The sequence below is a fragment of the Chinchilla lanigera genome, unplaced genomic scaffold (genome assembly GCF_000276665.1).
Source record: "Chinchilla lanigera isolate Chin_1 unplaced genomic scaffold, ChiLan1.0 scaffold00030, whole genome shotgun sequence".
In the NCBI taxonomy this organism is placed as follows: Eukaryota; Metazoa; Chordata; class Mammalia; order Rodentia; family Chinchillidae; genus Chinchilla; species Chinchilla lanigera.
In genome coordinates, this window is record NW_004955431.1 from 3,009,031 (window position 1) to 3,031,150 (window position 22,120).

The 22,120-nt window shown below is 40.4% G+C and overlaps 1 protein-coding gene across 4 annotated transcripts in view; it reads right to left on the reverse strand.

Moving 5' to 3' along the window:
* Positions 1-22,120, reverse strand: part of Rcbtb1 (regulator of chromosome condensation (RCC1) and BTB (POZ) domain containing protein 1) — a 104,383-nt gene that overhangs the window by 32,748 nt on the left and 49,515 nt on the right. The window contains exons 1-5 of one of the 4 annotated variants that reach the window (XM_013515750.1): positions 16,992-17,015; positions 7,832-7,902; positions 7,221-7,286; positions 6,947-7,113; positions 6,220-6,370 (exon numbers count right to left, since the gene is read on the reverse strand). In XM_013515750.1, the coding sequence (XP_013371204.1) occupies positions 6,220-6,370; positions 6,947-7,072 (277 nt within the window). In that variant the 5' untranslated portion in view covers positions 7,073-7,113; positions 7,221-7,286; positions 7,832-7,902; positions 16,992-17,015. Of the gene's footprint in view, positions 1-6,219; positions 6,371-6,946; positions 7,117-7,220; positions 7,287-7,831; positions 7,903-12,890; positions 12,911-16,991; positions 17,016-22,120 lie in introns of those variants that run through there. The other 3 variants (XM_005387597.2, XM_005387596.2, XM_005387595.2) reach the window with 3 other exon arrangements.

The following is a 22,120-nucleotide window of genomic DNA, read 5'->3' on the forward strand; positions in this document are numbered from 1 at the left end:
CTGAGCTAAATCCCCAGCCCCTTCATGTGCCTTTCTAAATCCTTTCGCAGTGCACTCGTCAACTGCAAGTTCTGACAGTGTTGCCCTTTCCTCTTTCTGACTTTTATTGGTGTAACTTATGACAAGAGACCTCTGTTATGATTCACTTAAAAAGTGCTATGATACCCCCTAGGAAAAGTTCTGACTAGTCTATTTATAGTTTTAAGCCTAAAACTATAAAAAAAATTTATCATAATTCAACATGGACAATATATCTAGGAGTACACTCCAATTAAATATAATTGTTTTATGTGTTCTACATCTTTCCTTCTGTTCATCTGCCTGTTAATCTGTTTTAATAACTGGTTAAAGTTCATTAAAGTCTTTCTGAGCTCATATCAATTTCATTTTTATTTTCGTTTTTGTTCTCATCAATTTGTGGCTCTGTTGGGGCATTCCATAAAAAACCTGACTGTACAGGTTTTGGGGGTTAGCCAAACTCCCTAAAACATTACAAGATGGGGCTGCTGGCTCCACATGAGGATTGTAGGTAAAACCTTAAGGTTTGGTAACATAAAGATTATTTATGATTAGGTTAATGTGTGTATTTCTATGTGTTAACTTTCAGGTATATGGGCTATTTAAGTTGCCGTATAAATAAACAAGACACTCACGATAATAGCCCAAGTGCTTTCTGTTCACACGGCTGAACAGTGAGCTAATTTAAATTGCTTTGTGAGATAAGAGTAAAGATGCCCTTCACTGGTCGTTCGAAAAATGCAAATTAAAACAACACGGAGATTCCATCTCCAGAAAGAATGGCTGTCATCAAGAAATCAACCAGTAACAAATGCTGGTGAGGCTGTGGGGAAAAAGGAACCCTTCTCCATCGCTAGTAGGAGGGTAAACTAGTACAACCGCTACAGAAATCAGTACAAAAATTCCTCAAAAAACTAAAACTAGAGGTTCTATTTGACCCCGCTGGTCCCTTTAGGTACCTTTCCAAAAGTTAAAAGCATCTTTACACAGTGACATTTGCATACTCACGTTTAGAGCAACACAGTGTATAATAGTTAAATCCTGGAAACAATCCATATGCCCGTCAAAAGATAAATGGATAAAGAAAACACAGTATTTATATACAATCGAGAACCACTATGCAATGAAGGATGAACTTTAGTCACTTGTAGAAAAAGATGCACTTCGAGACCATAATCTTAAGTGAAATAAATCAGACACACAGGTTTAAGCATTGCACTCTTCCTCTTGTGTATGGAACCCACAGGGTAAACAAGGAACGTGAGGGAAGCTAGATGTTGGGAAGTAGGAAGAACGTGTTCAAAGGGGAAGGAGAACAAGGGAGTGGGGGGGGGGAGGGGGGAAAGGAGGAAACAAAGGAGAATGGAAGGAAAAATGGAAACAAAGCTTTTGTAAATGGGAAGGGAAGAAGGGCTGGAATGAGGGGAGGGGAATGGGAAAAAAGAAGACTTAAGAGATATTATGTACAGCTACAAATTCCCTATGATGAATGTGATCAATATGTACAACAACTATGTACTAATACGAAGTTAAAAAATAATTCCAGATACTGAAAAACAGTAAAGATATTCTTAAAGTTGGTGACACGTTTTCATCTAGGATGTTAGCCGATCAAGATACTTAAAATTTTGGTTTTATGTATACAATGTCCATTGTTTTCTGTGTAGAATAACTTCAAGAGTCTTTGCTTGGTATGTGGCTTGATGTATGGCTTAACTCTGAACTATACTTACGCTTTAGTCATCTAAAATAATTAAGGTAAGAAAATAAGTAAATACTAATAAATGTTTATACCAACATCTAAGCCATCAGCTGCTAAATACAAATCCAAGTATTGTTGTGCCTAAGGAACTACCAGATAAAACTCTCCTCTATGGTTGAAAAAACTGCTGCCTGACCACAGATGGGGAACTTCCCCAGTTTTTCCCAGAACCTTATTGTGCCCCACCCCAACCAGTGTTATTAAAGAAATTACATGTCCAAAAAGGAAGTTCTAGTAAATTTGGGGCCTGAAAAGTTGGAGCAGAAAGAGAGCTTTGTAGCTGAAAAGATTAGCATTAAAAAGAAGCCACAGGGCGTGGTGGTACACAATACTTTAGAGCAAGATCCTGTTCCCGAACACCCAAAAAAAAAAAAAGAGCAGCAGCAGCCCCCACTGCCACCACCCTTGCAGGCTCAAAATTGCAAAAACGAAAGACTTTGCTTTGGGAAGAGAACACCAGGGTAGGATATATTATATACTGGGTAATAAGTTTATTACCTAGAAAATGGTCTTTTTTTTTTTGGTTTTTCTCCGGTACCGGGAACCGAACTCACGACCTTGCGCTTGCCAGGCAGGCGCTTTTTGCCGCTGAACTAAATCCCCAGCCCCTAGAAAATGGTCTTGATTGGTGGTGGCGAACCTGTGGTAGTGTGCCACAGCTGGCTGTTTGTTTCCATTGAAAGCTCTAAAAGGTTTGCCATCACAGGTCTAAATAACAGCCTATGACCTAGAGAACTTTTTCTCCACGTCTCAGTTCACAGTGCTCAGCATCCAGGCACTCAGAAGCCTTGGCAACCACCAGCAAGATGCAAAAGGCCTTGGCTATGGCTACCGCGGGCAGCAGATTTTGGCATCATCCACATGGTATTAGTTTTACACATAGTCAGAATTCAAGGGTTATGGAGTCAGGGAGGCTTCCACGCAGATTTTAGAAGGCCTGGAAGGCGACAATATGCCCCTGTGAGGGCAGTGCATGAAGCTGAGTGAAGCCAAAAGCACAGTGGAGATCCCAAGATGTTGGAAAAGCCAGCAAAGTGGGCCATGTGAAGAAAACTGCAAGTGAGAAAAGCCAGTCCAAGACAGAGGCCACAAGGGCTGCTACAACCAGGGGCTACCCGGGGCCTTCGGACTTCACATCTCACCACAACTTGCCCAGGGTGCTAAACATGGAACTACAGGATCTAGTGTTTCCCTGCTGAGTTTTGAACTTGCTTTGGTCTCATTCCTTTCTATACCCCTATTTCTCTCTTTTGGAATATGAATGTTTATCCTATGCCATTGTATGTTGGAAGGGAACTTTTTTTTTTTTGAGACAAGGTCTCACTATGTGGTTCAGACTGGCCTTAAACGCACTATGTAGTAGAGGCTGGCCTCAAACTCATGGTGATCCTCTTGCCTCAGCCTCCCAGTGCTGGGCTTACAGGCATTCACCATTTTTTATAAGGGTTCACAGCAAAGAGTTTGCCTTACTTAAATCTCAGAGGAGACTTTGGACTTGGACTTTTAAGCAATGCTGAACCTGATAGGACTTTGGCAACTCTTAAGAGATGGACTAAGCCGGGCGTGGTGGCGCACGCCTGTAATCCCAGCACTGGGGAGGGTGAGGCAGGAGCATCGTTGAGAGTTCACACCCAGCCTGGGTTACAAAGTGAGCTCAAGGCCAGCCTGAACTGCACAGTGAGACCCTGTCTCCAAAAGACACACACACACACAAAAAAAAAAAAAAAAAAAAAAGAGAGAGAGAGATGGAATAAATACAATTGCATAAAGAGAAACATGGAACAAAACGTTTCAGTTTATATCTAGATGTTCCCCAAAGCCTCATGTGCTCATAGGTGGGGCTTTTGGGGGTGACTGATCATGAGGGTGTGATACTTTATTGATGCCTAGTCTACTGATGAGCTTATAGCTAAATGTGCTGTTGGGAGCTAAATCCTGGTCTGAGGTGTGGGTCACTGGGGACGTGGGCTGGAAGCCTATACCTCCCTTCCACCTCCCTTGATCTCTCCTTCTGCGTCCTGCAGCTCTGCCACGAGCCATTTCTCCTCTGCCACGATGCCCTGCCATGGAGCCAGCTGAGACAATCGTCTGAAACATCTACAAATTGTGAGCCAAAATAAATTTTTTCTCCTTTAAAAATACAGAATAATCTATAATTATCAATAGCCTCAAAGAAAACATACTGAATTCATGAAACTCTATAGGGAGCTCTAAAAGGATCATCTAGAGAAGAAAGAGCACTTGGAAATATAACATCAGAAATGTTAAAATTTGATATGAGCATTTTAAGACCAAGTTGAGGAAATCTCCCAGAACATAGACAGGAAAGAAAATACAAGAAAAATTAGGAAACTCAGGCTAGAATCTCTAACTTTCTTCTAATAAAAATCCCAAAAAGAGAACACAGAAAACATGTAAAATCATCCATACAATGCTACATGAAAAAATTTCTAGAAATGAAGGAATGTCCAGACTGAAGGGTTTACAGAGTGACTAACAAATTATAAATTACCTACACCAGAGCATAATCATGATTACTTCACAACACTTAGAAAAATGAAAAAAATTCTAATGCTTCCAAAGAGGGAAAAAACAGCCATACATAAAACAGGAAAACTCAAGAAAAGCCACAGACTCTTAACAGCAACTTTGAAACTAGAAAGGTGCCAAGATTTCAAGGTTCTGAGGAAACGGGATTCCCATCCTATAATTCCAGCCAAACACGGACAGACATTGGCAAGGGAAGAATAAAGACATTTAAGACAGTCTCGAGGATTATTCTCACATCCCTTCCCTGGGAAGCTACTAAAGGATTCGCTTCACCCAAATGAGGGTGTAATCCAAGCAGGATGCCATTAAAACGCAGAAATATAGGAACCGAGCCAGGCACGGTGGCGCACGCCTGCAACCCCTGCACTTGAGGGAGGCTTGAAGCAGGAGGATTGCCACAAGCTCGAGGCCAGCCTGGGCTACACAGTGAGTTCAAGGCCACCCTGAACCACATGTCAAAACCCTGTCTCAAAAAAAAGGTTCCTTTTAAAGAATAATTACTAGGAGAGAGGAGGGCTGGGGCTAGAGCACTTCTGACTTTCACTAAAAAGCCGGTAAGTATCATTTGATGGTTTAAAGTGTTAAGCTATTTTTAAAACTATTCGATTGACTGAATATCATATACATAAAACACGTAAATATATGGTATGCATACATTAGGCACACAACATACAGCATATTTAATGTGTGCTGTGTAAAATATATTATGAAAGTCAAAACTGAATTAAACACAAAAAGAAAAAATATCTCCACAATTTTTTCTATTACAAAGGTAACACTTAAGATAATTAAAATAGTAGGATCTAGAGTCTGAAGATAATTCCAAAAGTAAATCATATTCTCCTAAGGTCACCATTTTGAAAAAACCAAGGACTTGAATGTAGTATATGCTTTAGTATGCGTGTTCTACGAAAATGTGTCTCAATACATAAGGATGAGTTAAAATCAGTGTGTATTCAGAAAACCTTACATCCTTAGGTCACACTGGATGACAGCTGAACTAGTTTATAAGGCAGTATTTATTTGAAAAGGGCAGAGTGATGCAGAAAGATGGTTACACAGAGCAGAAGGGATATAAACTGAGGTCCTCTGTGTAAGAGTAGGTAATGGCCCTAAAACACAGCAGCAAAAACTTAGGTAATATGGAACAAGTTTTTCGAGATGTTTGGTTGCCCACAGCATAGATAAATTACCACAAGAAGGTCTACTCTCCTCCTTTAGTGATCTTCAGAAGGCAGAGAAGACAGGACAAGAATCTACCCTCTACCTGCCTGCAGCCCTATTCTTTCAGTAGGACACTCATACGAATGCCTAGGAATAAAGTAGGATTTCTCAAAGTTTCAGGAGAGAGAGAGAGAGAGAGAATGCAAACCAGTATTATCTGTGTTTATAAAGATGCATCAAGAAAATCCTCCCAATTGTCTTGCAGTCATAAATTTATTGAAAAATCAGGCTAGAAAGATCACTTTCTTTTTTTTTTTTTTGTCTTTATGAGACAGGGTCTCACTATGAAATTCAGGCTGACCTTGAGCTCACTTTGTAGCCCAGGCTGGTCTCGAACTTGCAATGATCCTCCTGCCTCAGCCTCCCCAGTACTGGGATTACAGGCGTGCGCTACCACACTCGGCAAGACCACTTTCTCTGCCACATGCAATTTTCCGCAACTTTACATAAGGAGTCTGAAACTGAAGAAGTTTGCCCAATGTGCAAGACATCTCATGGCTATTCCAGAGTTGGCATGAAGTATTTAATTTTTACCTGGTTCTGTGCTTCCCTCAGAAATTAAGAAACAATCCAAAATTAATTACTGAATGTAGCCCTACCTCCCCTTTGGCTTAGATTCAATTGATTTTCAACAAACTGAAAAACTAGATTTGTTTCCTCTTTACCTTCAGTGCTGAGAAGAACATGGGGGCCGCTTCCATAGCTAAGGCTTTTAATCTTCTTTCCACATAAGGCTTCTAGTTTCTTGGGTACGAGTGTACTCTGGTTATCTCCAGTTCCTAGGCAGTTGCTATAATTCAGTCCAAACACAAAGACCTAGAAAACAAACAGTTTGTCTGAGTTATCTGGCCTGAAGTTATATTAAAAGCTCCTTTCTCAGCCAGGCACCGTGGTGCACGCCTGAAATCCCAGCACTCTGGGAGGCTAATGACAGAAGGCCACAATTTCAAGTCCAGTCCCAAGAACTTAGTGACTTAGTAAGACCCTATCTCAAAATAAAAATTTTAAGAAGGGTTGGGGATGTAGCTCAGTGCAAAGGCCCTGGGTTCAATCCCCCTACCAAAAATTAAAGAAGTAAACAAACATAAAATCCACCTCCCTTTCTCTCTAAGGCACATTCAAACTCAATTTGATAGCTCAGCAGGTAAGAAGAGACTGATATGCTTGCTTAGAAAAATTCAAACTCTGCTGAGGTTACTTAAGTTGTACACTATTTGTCTACATTATGGGCAGAGGAGTATCAAATCAAGAAGAGAGAAATTTTGTCAAAGGTACAATCTTCCTGAGTTTCAGGTTCTCTTTATCCTGCACCTTTTCTCTGTCTTCAAACTGCATGATCTGAAGTCCAACCCCAAAAGAAGCCGCAAACTAAATCCCAGTTTGCAGTCTTACTTCATCATTGTCAGTGACATAAAGTGCTTCATTGGCTGAGGTGCCGAAGACGCACGCTTTCCGAATAGATGCGATTTCTTGAGGTGAGAGCAGAGTAAAGATTGGCCACTTGCCTACATCCACCATGACTCTGCCTTGCAGCAATTCCTATAAATAAGCTGACATCTCTGCTGGAACAGACAAAAACGATCCCAATAAAAAATTAAATAACTATTAAGCAAATTTAAAAGAAAGGCCTCTCAATAAAAAGCTCATTCCAGAACGAATGACTTACCTTTGGTTTAGCAGATTACGCACTTTCTGTAGCAATCCTTCTCTACTTTCAAGCCTGAGCCTTTTCCTGTAACAAGAGCACAGTATAACAGAACCAGGCATTTATCTGTCCTGCCCACTTACTAGTCAGATTTATCTGTTCCACATGTGTTTTATACAACTAGATGGCAGATACCAAAGAAATGCAACCTGGATATAACCAGGGTCTCTCCTCATGGGTGTTTCCCTCAACTATTCAAATTAAGTTATTAATTTGTCCAAAATAATTCTCAATTAGGAATGTGTTTGTATCTTTATACTAAAATGCAGAAGCATTCTCTTTACCTTTCCACTGTGTCACTTCCACCCCCAGGATACCCCAAATACCCTATCCTTTGTAGAAAATCACTGCCATGTGAAGCTACTATTTACTGACGGCAAGGTGACATTCCCTAGACAGCCCAGGGTGGGCAAAATTTTAAGCAGCATTCACTGCTTAAAATCTTAAGCATTTACTTAAGATTTATTGGATGAAATCATAAAAGAAAATATTATATTGTTTCTAATTTCCCTGATCACATTTCATTTCACATTCACAAAATTTGTCATATGAAGAAAGATAAGCCAGTTCACCTCAATCTTGGTGGTGAATTGATGACTATACTGTATTCTTCATACAAGGTGCAGTTAGCTCAAATGACACCCTGCAAGTAGAGAGATGTGTAAGCTTCCACAAAAAATCTAAACTTCATCCGTTTACAGGGTTTTGTATAAAGAATCCTGGTCAGGGTTCCACTTTTTGTAAGGTTAAAAAGAATGTCTAGACATTCCAATGGTCTGCATAGTACCGAATCATATGATGGCAAGTGAACTTCCATTCCGGCTCTTACTACTGGAAACTGAAATAGAGTAAAAATAGGGTTTCCTGATGAAGACCAGAACTTTTTAAAGTTCCTTCCTCCTCACCCTCTTAGATGTCTAAAAATAGCCCAGAGAGACAGGCTCAGCACCAAGCTTCTTCTGGCTCCCACACCTCCCTTGACGCATGTAGAGTACCTTGCATGTGCTTAGTCAACACCTCATTTCCCACCGTCCCAGAGATTGTTTCCCATCAGCACCAACTAGGATGAGAGTGAGCAAAAAGCATCACACCACATATCCAGAGGCTTAAGCATATCAAAATATACTATTCCCTGCCACACTGCACAGCCAGATTACTTGAACAACATTTGAGTATTCTGACAAGTGTGCATAAATGAGTATGTATCCATGTTCCCAAACACTGTTTGTGGGGACAGGCAAAGGACTTAAGAGCAAAAATGCATAACCATGTGTCTTACTTTTCTCTTATTGCTGAGACAAAATACACGAAACCCAAAGTTAAAGGGGGAAGGTTTACGTAGCTCACAGTGTGTAGAAGTTTCAGTCCATAACGAGCTGGCCCCAAGGAAGGGTGGCACATCAGAAAGGCAACAGTTCATGGCGAACCATAACAGGATTTTTCTGCCCCTTTTATCTTATCAAGCTACTTAAGGCAGGCAACACTCACACCCTAATCCTAGTGCCTTAAGCCTAGCACTGCACCATAAATCAATTCCACAGTCTCACACTCTAGACCCAGCCACTTCTGAAAAAGCCCCACCCACGACCAAATGAGGCTTTGCCAGGACATCTAGACACAAGCCATAACACCATGATATAAAACACTCTTCCAAATGGTACAAAAGAATACAGGAAAGCAAGTTCTCCTACCATCTCTGACCATCTCCTCAAAAGCAATCACTGTAGGGCTGGGGATGCAACTCAGTGGTAGAGCACTTGCTCAGCATGCATGAGGCCCTGGGTTCGGTCTCTAGTCCTCCAAAAAGAAAAACCAAAAATCCAGGGAACACTCTGTGCCATACAGAAAAAGACAGGGTCCTTAAATGGGTTGTGCAGTATTTCCACCTTAAGGCAACACAGCATAATGTACACCACCACAACACGCTGAGTAATTCAAAATTACCAGTGTCCTTGGTACGATTTGATTATAGTGTTGAGGTGTTTAATAATTACTATATTTTCCCAGAGGCAGAGGCACTTCTGCTAGTATTTTTTTCAAAAATGTGCTAGCCAGGTATGGTGACACACACCTGTAATCTCAGCACTCTGGGAATTCTAAGGTAAGATAGGAAATTCAACCCCCTTCTGGGCAACTCAGCAAATTATCAAGATCGTAAATCCAAAAGAGGTGGAATTGTCCTAGTTACTGTTGTCTCACTGAGACGAAACACCCAACATCCACAGTTCAAGGGAGAAAGGTTTATTTAGCTCCGTTTGTAGAGGTTTCAGTCCATAATTAGCTGGCGCCAAGGAAGGGTGGCACAGGACAAAAGGCACTGTAGAGAGAGTTCATGGTGGGCAGAAGGTAGCAAAGCAGGCAAGCAAGGGCTGACCACAGTTCTTTCCATCTCTTGTATCTTATTCAGGTTACTCAGGATGGATAGCCCACACCCATAACCCTAGCGCCCTTGATCCTAGCATTGCACCATCCATCAATTCCACCGTCACATACTCTAGATCCAGCCACCTCTGAAAAAGCCCCACCTATAACCGCATGAGGCTTTGAGGGGACATCTAACACAAGCCATAACAGGGATGTAGCTCAGAGTGAAGCACTTGGACTCATCTCCAGTACTGCAAAACTAACAAAGGTCATACTAAATATCATGATTCTATCAATCTGAAGAATTATAAAGTGTATACTGCCATGTCAATAAGCTAAGCCAGGTGGAATCATTAAAAGTTAACTAGGATTTGATCTCTTATAATATCTACATTGGGCTTAAGAACTGTGTGCCGAACAACGACTTAAAAATACAAGGTTAAGAAAAATAGTATTAGGACAGTGATATTTTGACATCCATTAAATTTGCCTAAACTTAAAAGAGAAGTATTAATATATTTGCTCTGTCTAAATTTCATCTTAAAGGACTATACAGTTTGTCCTTTTTTTTTTTTTTAAGGCAGGGTCTCACTATGCAGTTCAGGCTGGCATCAAACTCACTACATAGCCCAAACTGGGCTCAAACTCACAATCCTCCTGCCTCTGCGTCCCAAGTGCTAGGATTATAGGCCTGCGCCACCATGCTCAGCTTCATCACTTAAATCGCCATACCAAAAGTTGCAGAGTATTTCAGATGCTTCAAATAGTAAGATGTGAATGATTCACTTGAAGAATTAAGGGGGCACTGCTAATAAGCAAGAATCTTTACCTGACCTGCTCAACTCAACCTTCCTGGATAGGCATACATCTTGGTAGGCATTCAGCAGTGCTTAACTAGTATCCTAAGAAAGGTAACCCAATGCTTTCCCTTCTTGTGGTACTAGTCACGCTCTAAATGGTAGCCACTGCCACAGAAGCATCCCAGGGAAAGATGCCAACAAAAAGTACAATACAACTAAACCATGTGCTCATCCCCAAGTTCAGAAACAAACAAAATCCAACAAAAATGTATTCTGGAAGATGTAGCTGTACCAGCTACATTATAAAATAACAGACAATGTGTAACTATAATTTTTAAAATGTAGGAAAAATAGGCCAAAACATACCTCTGAAAAGATTACAGATGACATTTTCTTTCTTTACATTTTGAAAATATACTCCCAAATTTTTAGAATATTATATGATCAGTAAAAATAAATACTTGAGCTGGACATGGTATCCTATGCCTGGGAAGCTGAGACACTCTGGGAAGCTGAGGCACAAGGATCACAAGCTCAAACTCAGCCCAGGCAAATTAGTGACTTAGCAAGATCCTGTCTAGGACTGAGGAGATAGCTCAATGCTATCTGTAAAGTTCTGGGTTCAATCCTCAGTACCACAAAAAAAAAATATTGTAAATGAAATGAAATTTTTATTATTTGTATTATGTTTTGCTTCCTGAGCTGTTAAATTTTTAAAAATATATTCTTTCTATAGATTCACAACCTAGAGTGGTCGAATATCTGGCAAAATCTGTAAAATGAGCTACAAACATAGAAGATGGGAATATAAAATGTTACAGGTACCATGGTACTAGCCTTATTCGTCAGCTTTTCCATTGCTGGGACACAATACCCAAAACCCCACAACTTAAAGAAGAGCTGACTTAGCTCATGCTTCCAGGGGACTGAGTACATGTTTGGCTGGCTCCAAGGCCATCATGGTGGAAGGCACGGCAAAGCAAAGGGCCACAGTTTATGGTGGCTGAGAAGCTGACCAGCTGAGCAGCAGCAGAGAGGGAGTGAGGAACCAGGTATAGACCCCAGGGTCACACCTTCACGACCCACCCAGACACACCCGGAAGCGTGCTCTAACTGATCCCAGGAGCAGATTCCAAACCCAGTCAAGCTGACATTCTACCTTAACCATCACAAAGGCAATTCCATTCCTAATAGATACCCAAAAGAATGAAAAACAGGGACTTACACAGATAGTTGTATACCAACGATCACAGCAGCATTATTCACAACAGCCAGAACATGGAAACAATCAAAATGTTCATTGACAGATGAATGGATAAACAAGATGTGGTACACACATACAATGGAATACAATTCTGCCTTGGGAAGGAAACTGTTACATGCTACAATATAGATGAATCTTGAAGTTACTGTGTTAATGTGAAATAAGCCAGCACAAAAGGACAAATATTGTATAGTTCATTTACATAAGGCACCCTAGAACCTGGGCGTGGTAGCACACACTTGTAATCCCAACACTTGCGAGGCTGAGGCAGAAGAATCACCACCAGTTTGGGGCCAGCCTGGGCTACAGAGTGAGTTCAAGGCTAATCTGAATTACATATCTTAAAAATAAATGAAAGGAAGGAAGGAAGGACGGATGAACCCTAGAACAATCAAATTCATAGACAATAGAGTGGCGGCTGCCAAGAACTGGGGAGTTGGTGGAAATAGGATGCTGTTATTAAATGAGCATACTGTTTCATTTCAGGATGATGGGAAAGTCTGAGAGATACATGTGGTGATAGCCACACAACGTGAATGTACAGAGTTACTAAACTGTATTCTTTAAAATGGCATATGCCATGTAATGTATGTTTTACATTTATAATTTAAAAATCTACAATTTTAAAAATCAAATAATTACCCTATGGAGTAATTAACAAACTCAAAGATATATTTTTAAAATTCAATGTAGAAAGGTTCTAAAATTACTTTTGGAAAAGTACAATCATACTTTATTAATTCTGTCTTATAAATTTAAAGTCAGGTTAGGGATATTCTGAATGAAATATTTTTAAAAGAAATAGTTTCTTAGAACTTTTTTTTTTATTTTAAAGAGTAAAAGAAGGATAACATAATGCTTCCTAGAACTTTCTAGCACATAGAGCAATCAAACTAAACTCAATGAACTGCTAAGATGACAGGTCTTCCCAGGGCTTGATTGATAATCACAAAAATGATGAGCTGTAATTAGCATGTCAATAATATTAAATAGTTACTTCTGAACTACCTCACTAAGATGGTAATTTTTTTGCTATTTTTATAACCCATATTTTATCAAGGAAAAACCTTCTCATAAATAGCACTGACTCGGGCAATAGATGAATAAGTGATTCTTTTTAACTGTATGGAGAGAAATCAAGGGTAGAAAAACAGAAAAGATAAACGCAAGCAGAGGCAGAAGAGTTAAACACCCTCTACCCACATGAATCTCTGTATTTTCTTTGGCACTTGGAAAGGCATCTTGTGTCCCCAGGTGATTCGCTCCCATCCATCAGCACCACTGATCAATATCCCACTCTCTAGACGGCTTCTCCTGGTGATGGCACTGTTCCGAAGAGAGTTTGTGGCAGAGGGAAAGAAAAGGTTGTTTCGTAGTTTAAAAAGCAAATTCAACCAGTAGGATAAACACAGACCTTCCAATTTTAGAAATCTACATTTAGAACTGCAGGGCTGAAGCAAGAGCAATAACCAATCATTTGATTTTACTTTCCCTAGGAGCCACGTACTAAGGGAGGATGGAAGAGCAAAAGAATTTTACTTAGCAAGATGTTTATGAAGTTTGAAAATCAGAAAATAAATAAACAGTATAGGAGAATTTTGCTTTTGATGCAATAATGGTCTCAATATTAAAACTAGAAATTTAGTGCTGACCTGTGAACCTGTGGCTTCTACGTAGATCTCAGTCCCCCCGACTATTCTAACCAGAACTCCTGGCACCAGGAAATTGATGCTGCTAAGACTTTTCAGCTTTGGACCTGCCTTTTGCTAGCCTGAAAACTTTCTAAGAAAAAGAACAAAATAGGGTAAGTAACTCTTCAGAATGCTGGTTAATACCTACATTCTGTTGTCAGGAGTGGAGCACAAAGTAAGCTGACACCATTCTTTTTGGTGGAAACTGACCCTCAGGGACCCACTTAACATGGCCAAGCCATTCTTCAGCATACCTGCAATAGCCAGGTTTGGACTATTAGAAACAATAACGCTAAATGTGCAAAACCATTTCTTTTCTGATTGCAAGAAGCTTGTAAAGTTTCAGCACCTGAGCATATGTGGAGATTCCTAATAGACACCCTCTGTCTTTATAAAATGGATGAGTGTGGATTTTAGTTAAAATAGGAATTTATTTATATCTAATGAAATACTGGAAGTCTATCATGACTCCAAAATAAGCACTATTACATGATAATGTGAACAAAACAACAGCATACATTATTGATTCTTTTGCAATAACCCTAGGTAACAAGAGTCCTGGGAACATTGTAAAGAACACCCCAATAATGATTCCTGCCTCTGAGGAGCTGAAAATCTAATATAAAGTCAGATCCTGAATGAATGAAAACCTAGAATGTGAAAACAACTGGGAAAATTAAGCAAACAGGATACAACACATGCAAGTATATTGCCCACGTAATATATGTTATGTATTAAATGGGAAAAAATTATTTGCAAAATAGTAACCACCATAAAAAATTGTACACTCCAGAAAACTATTAAGAAATCGTAGAAACCAAACTCTCTACATTCTAACAGATGGTAAAATAAATGTAAGCCTTTCCTCAGTGAAGACCATCTAGTTTCCAAGAACAAGTGGTCTTCAGTGTTCTTTTCTGTCTATGGAAGCTGCCACTGGGGCAAAAAATATTTAAAGACATGGCATTCTTTTTTTCTTTTTTTCCAGTACTGCAAATAGAACTCTGGACCTTTGTACTGAGCTACATCTCCAGCCCTTTTATATTTTTTGAGATAGGATCTCCCTAAACAGCCTAGGCTGAAACTCATGATCCTCCTGCTTCAGCCTCCAAAGAGCTGGGATTACAGGCATTTGCAAGCATATCCTGCTCTTCTCTATTTTTGAGTACATTGTATTTCAACTTCAGGAAAACATTGTTATGGTTGATACACTGTGTCAACTTGAGGAGTCTAGAAGCTTAACTAAGTAACTCAGCAGTTCTACATCCTGGGGTGAAAAGGACACGCCCTTCCTGCTCTAGGATATTGTTCATTGTGTCAACTTGAGAGTTTAGAAGGTTAACTATGTGACTCAGCAGGGAGCCAGGGTCCTTACTTTGTATTTATTCTGAGCCTGTGCAAGAGGACCGCCCAGAGATGGTCTTGGTGTGGGGGATAGCCAGCGTACAGTATAAAGAGAAAAAAGAGGCTTGTTCTCCCTTTTTGCTCTTGCTGCTTTTGCTGTCTTATGCCGCCTTGAAGTGTTGCCCCTGTGCCATGCCACCCTGCCTTGGAGCCAGCTGATTACAGAATGAAACCTCCACAAACTATAAGCTGAATAAACCTTTCCTCTGTTAATTCTGGGTGTCAGGTATTTTGTCTCAGCAAGGAGAGAAAAGTAAATAACACACTTTCAAGTAAGAGTTCTAAGGCTTGGGGTAAACTTTTTGGAATATAACCCTGTAACTGTGCCATCCATTTATGTTGCAGTAAAAGCAATTCAAAACACTTCTTGAATAACAGAAAAACCACATGTTATTCATGCCCATTTCTTTCATACCTATTCTGATGGACTTTCAGAGACTAAGCAGGTGCTTAGTACAATGCCTAGGTCCAGATAAGTGGAGACAGAATTAGCCTCAAACATTTCAAAACAAAAATATACTTTAAACTACTTCACCCATTCTCTAAGCGCTGCAAATAAAATGCAAAGTTTCAGAGATTTGCTGGAGCACTAATTCTGTCACTGCCTTAGCTGCCAGAAGAGCTGCTCTCCACTTCTCTTTTTGCAAGTTCACAGAACTAGAATAATGAAAAGAATATCCTCAACTCTGACAAACTCCACAAGACCAAGAAGCCTGAAAATCAGCCTTCTCAAAATAGTCTGTCAGCCCTCATAAAGATGCAGCTGCAGTCACCTATCAGGTGACTAAAGATCACCCTCCCACCATCATGTAAAGTTAGCATGACTACTGTCATAGATTTCCCAACACTGGCTGTGGCTGCCCTTTGCCTTCCTCATTTTGCTCAAATTCATCCCTATTTTAAGAGGAAGATACAAAGTCCTACAACTATCAATTCCCAACAGCCAAAAAGTTATTTGACTTGAAGCACAACTTGCAATAATACTTCAGCCCTATCACTGGTAAGGCTGCTTTCATGTCATTGTCCAAAAGCTTCTGGCAATTCTAGGGCACAGAGTATCTGACAGCTCACTGTAAATGAAGAAATAATTCTATGGAGGTCCTGTGCTCACACTGGAAAAATAACCCAAGTAGCAATAATATTAGCAACAAAAAGTAACATACAGAGTTGTGAAGGTGATCTTCTAAAAAGCACTGCTGTTCCACATACTTGTATTTCAAAAGGAAACCCAAAATCTCTATACTTTTCTGATTTTGTTCTCTGTTGTAACACATATATAGGTGTCACAAAATACACTCAACAAAAACAGATGGGTCAAAGATTTAAAGAAATCAATACAACACAATAATAGATTTTTTTTTTTTTTTCTGATGAGTTCAAGCTTAAACATACCTACGGTTTCATGAACCTTTCCTATGTGGATGTTCTGAAACCGATTTTGTCTGCTAGTCACAGGTGCTTTGTTTGTTTTGTGTGGTTGTTTTTGTTTGTTTGGTTGGCTGGTTTTTGTGACACAGTTTCATTACGTTACCCAGGCTGGTCTAGGACTTACAGGCTGAAGTGATTCACCCTCCCAAGTATGTGGAAATACACATCACACCACTGCACCAGGCTACATAAAAAAGTATCAGGTGTACCCTGTGATGAGTTAAAGCCAGAATAAAATTATAGCAACGTATAGACAGAACCGTGAACTCTATTCACTCCATAAATGTTCACTAACAGGACACAGGCCAACCCTAGAAGCCCCTGCCTTCAGCACAGCTTCCATGGGGTGAGGGGATCTGGACACACAGAGATGCTCACACACTGTGGCCAGTACTCTGATGAGGAAGTTCAGAGGCTACGGAGGCCCAGAATTGAGTGGCTCCTGTAACAGTGAGTACATGCGCCAAGAAAGGTCTAGTGGAGGGACTGAAGGCGGGGGTGGCTATAGCCAAGCAGTTCAAGCTTCCTCCTAGCAGCCGCACATAATCCCTGAAGGGTAGAAGCAGGGGGAGTGGCATGATCAGATGTAGGTCTCTGAAGATCACTTTGACCAAATGTGGAGACCAGGCGGGGTGAGGAGTGCTGAGGGAGTCTAAGGTAACTAGATTAATCCAGGAAAGAAAGGACTAGACGCCTACAGGAGGGACGGGGAGAACACGGGGTATGACTGGCTGCTAGGAGGTGGGCGGCGGACAAGGGGAAAGGCACACTCAGAACTTACACCTAGATGTTCTGCCTGAGAAGACTAGACTGCCACAAGCTGAACAGAAAACACAGCAGGCTCCAGAGGGGTGAGGACCACTGTAGATATTTTAAGGTTTAGGTACCTGTGGGAGGTCAAAGCAAACACATTCCAATACATTTACAAATCCAAAGTTCAAGAGAGAGAGATCAGGACTGGAGATTTAGAAATCTGACAAGCAATCACCCATCCGACGTCTGATCATCTAGAAGATACTCCACCCAAAGTATAAGGAGTCAGAAGTGCAGAGGATTGTGGCACAACTCAAGAAACTCGAAAAGGAAAGAGATGGGGAGCACACCACAGAAGAAACTGAAAGGAGCAGAGGGAGGAAGAGGAAAACCAGCAGAGGACAGGGCCATGATTTAGGGACATGAGAATCACCAACAGGGAGTACGCCAGTGTCAAATGATGCTGAGACACCAAACAGGGAAGTGCCACGGGCTCTAACGAGGAGAATCACCACTGACCTCAACAGGACGAGGCTCGCGGGGCTCACGAGGCTGTGGGCAGAAGTCACACTGCAGGTGGAAGAGCAGATGAAATGAAGCACTGGAAACAATGAGTATAAGCACTGCATTCCAGAAATTTGGGAGTGAAAGAAAACAGAGAAGCCGTCCAACTGCAGAATAAGATGGAGTTGAGGGACAATTTTTGGTAATCTTCTCACTTGAAACACATTAGACTTCAGTGTTTAAAAGTTAATAAAAAAGAGAAAAAAAAAAAAAAAAAGCTAATAGAAAGAGCCCATAGAGAGCAGTCAAACACAGGACAGCATATAATGACCAAAGGAGGTCACTGACAAAGCAGGAGATAATGGCTCTACAGCAAAACAGCAAAGATATAAGAGAAGCAGACCTGGGGACAGTCTTCCATTCCAACACAAGGAGAGGAAGGAAAGATAAGCTGGATCAAAAAAAAAGTTTAAATAAAACCTGAGCAGCTGGACCTGATGGCCCACATCTAAAATAGCAGCACCCTGAGCTAAGGGGAAAGAATCAGAAGTTCAAGCCCAGCTCAGGCAATTCAGTGACTTAGCAAAGACCTGTCTCAAAATAAAATATTTAGGAGTTGGGACTACAGGTCAGGGAAAACACCTAGGTTTAACCCCAGTACTGGGAAGAAAAAAATGTTCAAATGCTAGGAGCCACAAACTAAAGGAATATTCACCTATGTTCTCTCTTCTGCATTATACATGCCCACCAGCAATGTACAAGGATTCCAGTTTCTCCTTATCTTCACTAACCCTTGTTTTTGTCTTTTTAATAGAGCCATCCCAGGCTCTGTGGATGTGTGGTGGTGCACACCTGTAATCCCAGCACTCAGGAGGCTGAGGCAGGAGCATCGCCAGGAGTTTGAGGTCAGCCTGGACTACATAGTAAGTTCAAGGCTGGCTTGAACTACATAATAAAACCCTGTCTCAAAAAAAAAAAAAAAAAAAAAAACAAAAAAAAACTATCCCAATGTGTGAGGTGGCATCTTGGCATTCTCTTCAGAGGTTACTTAATTTTCCCCGTGAAGAGGCAAGGCATTTCCTTAAGAGACGGAACAATAAATTGTGGACTAGAACAATTTGGGGAAAACAAAAAAAAATAACAGAGAATCTAAAGCAGCAACCAAGGAGGATTGAAAAAAAGCACTAGTCAGGAAAACCCAGCAAGAAGGTAAAGCAAGGCTCAGAACAAGTTGACAACCACAGGCTTTTGAAGTACCCTTTGATTTCCAGGAAGATTTTCTTCTCCAGGAAGTTGTAAAGTTGATGTAACCACAACTGGAATAGAAAGGTGCTCAGAAGATTTTCCCATTTAAAGACAGCGATAGACGTGTTCCTGAGAAAACCACCATTTTGTTTGCTTAAAGTTCTGTAACATACACCTTAGAAATGACTGATTCATTCTCCTTGCACTTTGAAGATGGAGCATCTCTCATATGTATGTTCAGTGCAGATCTACCACCTTTACTGGATGGGTTTATAACTACAAACACAGTGCTGAGTTCATCAAATGGCAAACTGCAAGAGAAACATCACATGTGCATCATTTCAGTAATGGTCAGTCCTTTAAAACACTTCAGATAATCATACTACAAAATATTCACTACAAACTGCTAATCACATACACAAAAGGAAATGATATTCTGATTTAATCCATTACCTTGCAAAGCATGAGATATGCCAAAATTTTCAGTTTAGTTCAACGAATACATTCCCATGTGACATGAAATATACATTTAGTTAATTTAGAGATTTATCACTAAATCATGCTACTGCGTATGTTGCTCATAATTTTGTATCAGGGTTCACATCTTAGGAATAACTCATACATAACCTAGATTGATACCAACAGTCTTATCTATGCTAAGTAACTTACACCCCAATACTCAGTGGCTCAAAACAAAAAGTGTTTTATTTATCTTAGATCTGTATTTTGAGTGCATTCAGCTGGGGTTACTCATGACAACGCAGTCTGGTTATGGTTGAAGTAAACCTCATGTCTATGGGACACTCCCAGTGGTCTTTCCTCCTCCACCTAGCATGACCGGAGCTTTTATACCCAGTACACATCTGTACAGCGGCTTCCAAGACAGTGGAAGCCGAAGCTGCCATGTCTTAGGCACCAAGCCTAGAACAGCACAGTATCACTTCTACACCTTTTCTGCTGGTCAAAACAAGTCACCAGGCCAGCCTAGATTCAAATGAAGCAGAAACACACTCACTCCTGATGGAAAGAGCAAGTAGTCAAGCAAAGGACGGGAAGAGAATTCCTGGTGGTCATCTTTGGAAACGATCCATCATATCTGTAAACGCCACCACTACACGTCTTCACTATACCAACTGAGTTTAAGACTGAAACATCTGAGAACAGATAACCTTTGTCTACTTCCTAAACTAACTTCTTCATAAGCATTAGAAAGACTATCACAGCAAAGAGCTGACCCTGTGAACTACATTTCAAAAAAACCCCTGAAGTCTTCCTTTCTGGAGCTGTAGGAAGAATAGACATCACACTTCAGGAAAGGTCTGAGAATAGGCTTCCATGGACTAGATCACTTCCTGAAGTCATTTCACACCTTACACACAATTTGCTATTATGTACACATGAATATGTCATTTTAAAAGTGTTTCTAATACTCAAATATATAGATGTATCCCTAGTTGTTTAAACTCCTGCTATTCAAATTACCTAAACTCAAGAATCAATGAATCTGGATAACTTCACTAACCTCTTTTTTGTGTGTGGGGGGGGAGGGTTGACACAGGGTTTCACTTTGTAGACTGGCCTTGAACTCAAGAAATCCTCCTGCTTCAACTTCCTGAGTGCTGGGATTGCCACCACACCCAGTCCACTAGTTCATTCTTCAGTTTAGAACCAGTATCAAGAGTTTTGTTAGCCTGGCATGGTGGCATTATGCCTGTTATTCCAGCACTCAGGAGGCTGAAGCAGGAGGATTTCTCCACTTCAAGGCCAGCCTGGACTACATAGTGAGTTTAAGGTCAGCCTTAATTACAGAGCAAGACCCTGTCTCAAAAGAAAAAAAAGATCTACATTTGCATATGACAGTATTCCTTACAATCTGAACGGTTACTACCTAAAGTCTGGAATCAAATAAATCTGTACAGAAAAAATATGAACTGTTATCTTTAGATAGTACAATTATAGGGCATGTACATTCTTCTTTAAATTTATTTGTATTTTCCTCCATCCTTGCAAAGTTTTCAGAAGGTAAGTCTATCTTGTGTACTTGGAAACACTTTTTAAATCTTAGTCCATTTTGTGGGTCTAATACAGAATTGATGGGAAGTATTCCTCTCTAGGAAGTTATGTTTAAATTCAGCCAACACTCACCACATCCCTCTTGTACAGTCAACATATACAAAATGTGAAAATTTTAAAAGATTTTTTTTTAAACGATGGAACACGCTGTTTCCCAAAAAAAAGCATCCTATTGATTTGCTCCTGTAGGACCCAAACCTTGCTTCTTATGCATGACTGTTTATAGTACACACAGAAGGAATGTAACGACAAAAACAAAAGTCTTTCATACCCCTTCACAATTTCATCTTCCCCACAATGCCTCTAGGTAAAGGAGGACCTTGTCTCAGACTCCCCAGATCCCGCTTATTAAGATGGGGCCAAACTCCTCCCGATACATATTGGTGATTTTAATTTACAACTTTCAGACATTTTTTAAAGCTACAACCTTGATGGCTTTGGTGTTTATCCGTATTCCTTTTCTGACGTTCCCAGAACTTGATCATTTGGATTACAGACATAAAAAAAAAATCACCGCAGAAGAAATCTCTTTGAAGATATAGATATAGATATAAAATAGAGCACTGTTGAATAGTAATCTTACCCCTAAATCCTTCCCAGTAGACGCTATAGATTGTGTAATTAAATTGAAAATTTAAAAAAAGATGATATGCTTCCTCTCCAAGGAAATAGACAAAAACATATAAGGAAAAAAGATCTGTGTACACGTACTCATAAACACACTGCAATTCACACAATGGATTAAAAGCTAGCTCACCCAGGAACTGCGATATTGACAGCATTTAAATATACACACTCAACACTAAAACAGTTCAAAAGGGTGAAATTCATCCAGGGATTACTTCAACGGGATTCGCTCTAAAGTTTGAAGGTGGCTATAAACTCCCTTCAGGGTTCAACCATTTTTCCATGCCTTCTGGCGTTATATACTTCCAGCGTTTAATATCATTGGCCCACAATACACACCATTTCAGAAGCTCAGCTTTTGCCCTGTAAGGGCTTTAAAGCAAATGAGACCGTGAGTCTCTTTAAAGCATGATTACAAAACTGTTTCATAAAATTGTAATCCTTAACTACAACAGTTCTGCAGGAGGCTTTATATTGTCTCGCCCGCAAGTATAAATAAAAAGCCATTACGAGCACAAGACAGCAGGTCTCAACAGTCATTTTAAATAAAGCAGTTTGGGGAGGCTTTTTAAAATCAGAGGTAGGACAAGAAGGATGCCATTCGCCCCGGTCGCCGCGCCCGGGTCCCAGCAGGAGAATCGCCCCACTGCGGATTCCTCGTCGCGGGGAAAGGGGCCGGCGGGGCCGGCTGTGACACCACCCCCTCCG